This window comes from Microtus ochrogaster, unplaced genomic scaffold, assembly GCF_000317375.1.
Source record: "Microtus ochrogaster isolate Prairie Vole_2 unplaced genomic scaffold, MicOch1.0 UNK49, whole genome shotgun sequence".
Lineage (NCBI taxonomy): Eukaryota > Metazoa > Chordata > Mammalia > Rodentia > Cricetidae > Microtus > Microtus ochrogaster.
Window position 1 is genome coordinate 2,524,802 of NW_004949147.1, and position 3,119 is coordinate 2,527,920.

The 3,119-nt window shown below is 40.3% G+C and overlaps 1 protein-coding gene across 9 annotated transcripts in view; it reads left to right on the forward strand.

The window, feature by feature from the left end:
• The window catches only part of Parp6 (poly(ADP-ribose) polymerase family member 6), a 34,193-nt gene that overhangs the window by 14,819 nt on the left and 16,255 nt on the right, over window positions 1–3,119 (forward strand). For all 9 annotated transcript variants that reach the window (XR_003376590.1, XR_003376591.1, XM_026777223.1 and 6 more), the window contains 2 exons: window positions 473–565; window positions 2,104–2,229. Coding sequence is in view for 7 of the 9 variants with exons in the window: in XM_026777223.1 (XP_026633024.1) it covers window positions 473–565; window positions 2,104–2,229 (219 nt within the window). In the remaining 2 variants the exon portion in view is untranslated. The remainder of the gene's footprint in view (window positions 1–472; window positions 566–2,103; window positions 2,230–3,119) is intronic.

Here is a 3,119-nt window from a genome sequence, read left to right on the forward strand (position 1 = left end):
GCCTGTCCTGGAACTAGCTCTGTAGACCAGGCTGGTCTCGAACTCACAGAGATCCGCCTGCCTCTGCCTCCTGAGTGCTGGGATTAAAGGCGTGCGACCAGAGAGAATTTTATAGGTAGACAAGATCACTCAAACTTACTGTTAAGGCATTTATTTATTTATTTTTAAATATTTATTTTGTATACAACATTCTGTCTGTATGTCTGCAGGCCAGAAGAGGGCACCAGACGTCACTACAGATGGTTGTGAGCCACCATGTGGTTGCTGGGAATTGAACTCAGGACCTTTGGAAGAGCAGGCAATGCGCTTAACCACTGAGCCATCTCTCCAGCCCCCTGTTAAGGCATTTAAATTTTGACTGATAGTCCTCCTCAACACACACACACATCTTCTCAACACACAATTCATCTCTCCCTATATCTTCTCCATACACAACCCACATCTCTCCTGTCTGTTTAATATCTCTCTTTAGCCAGCTGTCTGTACTCGTGAACTATGCGTCTTCTCCTTCTACACACTGGGAGTCATGTCTGGAGCTGCAGAGGAGGTGGCTACTGGAGCAGAGGTATGAGGGAGGAAAAGGACACTGGGGAATTGGGATCAAGAAAAGTAGAAGAGACAAGTTATGGTGTCAGTGTCTTTAACCTCAGGATTTAGAAGGCAGAGGCAGGAGGATCTTTAGAGTTTGAGGCCAGTTTGGTTCATAGAGTGAATTCCAGTCTAGTCAGAACTACAAAGTAAGACCCTAGCTCAAAACAAAAGCAAAGGATGCCAGCGATTTCATTCCTTAGAATTTAACTTCCATGGGGGAGCGGGAGGGAAGTGGGAGGAGGGGAGGAAGTGGAAATTTTGATTGGTATTATTTATAAAGTAATTAAAAAAAAGAATTTAACTTCCAAATATGTTTTCATACTTATTGGTGCTCACTAAAGTATAAAGCTTATAATCAAACTAAAGTGAATAATGGACTGTCTAGGAGGTCCATCAAAATTATGGCATATCCTTACATTGAAAATTCTGAACAGGGCTGGAGAGATGGCTCAGCGGTTAAGAGCACTGACTGCTCCTCCAGAGGTCCTGAGTTCAATTCCCAGCAACCACATGGTGGCTCAGCCATCTATAATGAGATCTGGTGCCCTCTTCTGGCCTGCAGGCATACATGGAAAGAATGCTGTATACATAATAAATAAATAAATCTTAAAAAGAAAACACTGAACAACTATTATTTGTACACATAAAGTTGTAATGCACAGTTGTCTAAATCAAATACCAACTCAGGCTGTAGTGGCATGTTTCTTTAGCTTCCTAGCTGCTTGGAGGACTGAAGCAGAAGGATTGCTTGAGTTAAAGGTTTGCAAATGCGGGCTGGAGAGATGGCTCAGAGGTTAAGAACACTAGCTGTTCTTCTAGAAGTTCTGAGTTCAATTCCCAGCAACCACATGGTGCCTCACAACCATCTGTAATGATATCTGGTGACTTCTGGCCTACAGGCATACATGCAGACAGAATACTGTATACATAATAAATAAATAAATATTTAAAAAATAAAAAAAAGATTTGCAAATGCTTAGCATAGATGAGGTTCTCAGTTCATTCTTCACACCTTTGCCCAAGAAAGAAGAACAGATACTATTTGTATATCAAAATATCTTGGAAGGATATTTACCAAATTTTGTAGTTACTTGGGAGCAGATAAATTTTTTCGTGGATTGGAAATGGTATCTCTTTTCTTTAATCATTTTGCTAATATTTGGACTTTAGGTAAAGATTTATTTTAATGTGTAAAAGTGTTTTTCCTGCATGTATATATGTGTACCATGTAGGTGTCTGATATCCAAAGAGGTCAGAAAGGGTTTTAGATCCTCTAGAATCAGAACTACAGACTGTTGTGAGCTGTCATGTGGGTGCTAGCAACTGAACCTTGGTCTTCTATAAGAGCATCAAGTATTCTTATCCACTGAGCCATCTCTCTAGCCTTAGTATTTGAATTTTTATAATTTCTAATTAGAAAGCCATGAAAACATTTGCCTTAAAAGGGGGATGGGAACATTCTGGAGACTCCCAGAACTGTCATTTAGTTCTTCCCCTTTCTTTTTTCCTAAGGTGGTAGATCTGCTGGTGGCCATGTGTAGAGCAGCTTTGGAGTCTCCTAGAAAGAGCATCATCTTCGAGCCTTATCCGTCTGTGGTAGACCCAACTGATCCGAAGACTCTGGCCTTTAATCCTAAAGTATAGTTGTTGGGAGGAAAGGAATAAGGGACAGAAATGGTGGGAGGTTGGATTCTAATTCCTATATACACAACAGATCCAATGAAGGACAGAAGAAATGGAACACTTGTTTCTTGGGTACTCTTGAACAGTGGTGTTAATCCGACAAAATAGCTGGGCTTGTCTAAAGAAAGGAAGAAAAATTAGTACCTGTTATATCATGATGAAAAGAATATAGGCTTGTGGCTGATGTGGTGGCATGTACTTATAATCTCAGCACTTGGAAGACTGAGGCAGGAGAATTGCTTAGGGTTTAAGGCCAACCTGGATTACATAGTAAACTTCAGGCTAGTTCACTCTAAGAACAAGATTATGACTGGGAGGAAAATAAAATAACAGTGAAAGAACGTAGGCTTGATAGGAACCAGCCAGATACGGATTCCACAAGAGGGTCTTTGGCTTTCCTGTTGAATAGTGCTAGGGAATGTACTTCATCTTTCTCAGTTTCAGCTGTCTGCCTATAAAAGGGGGTAGGAGTTATTTTGTGAACTGTTATAAAAATAAGAGATAATGTAAATGAAATACCCTATGGGGAGTTCTCTGGAGAAATAGTTAATAGGCTGACTATAAATATATTCCATTCATTTACATGTGAACTGTAGGGGATTTTATTATGAGGAATGGTCCCACCTACTTAGGGAGGCTGAGAAGTCCCCACATCTACAGTCAGTAGACTAGAAACCCTAGAGAGCCTGTGATGAATTATATTCCAGTTCCAGTTCAGAGACCTGAGAACCAGGCAGGCTCAAGACCCACAAGGGCCAGTTTTGTAATTCATTCAAATCTAAAGCCAGGAAAAGGCTGATACCTCAACTTGTGAAGAATACCCTTTTTTTTTTTTTTTTTTTTTT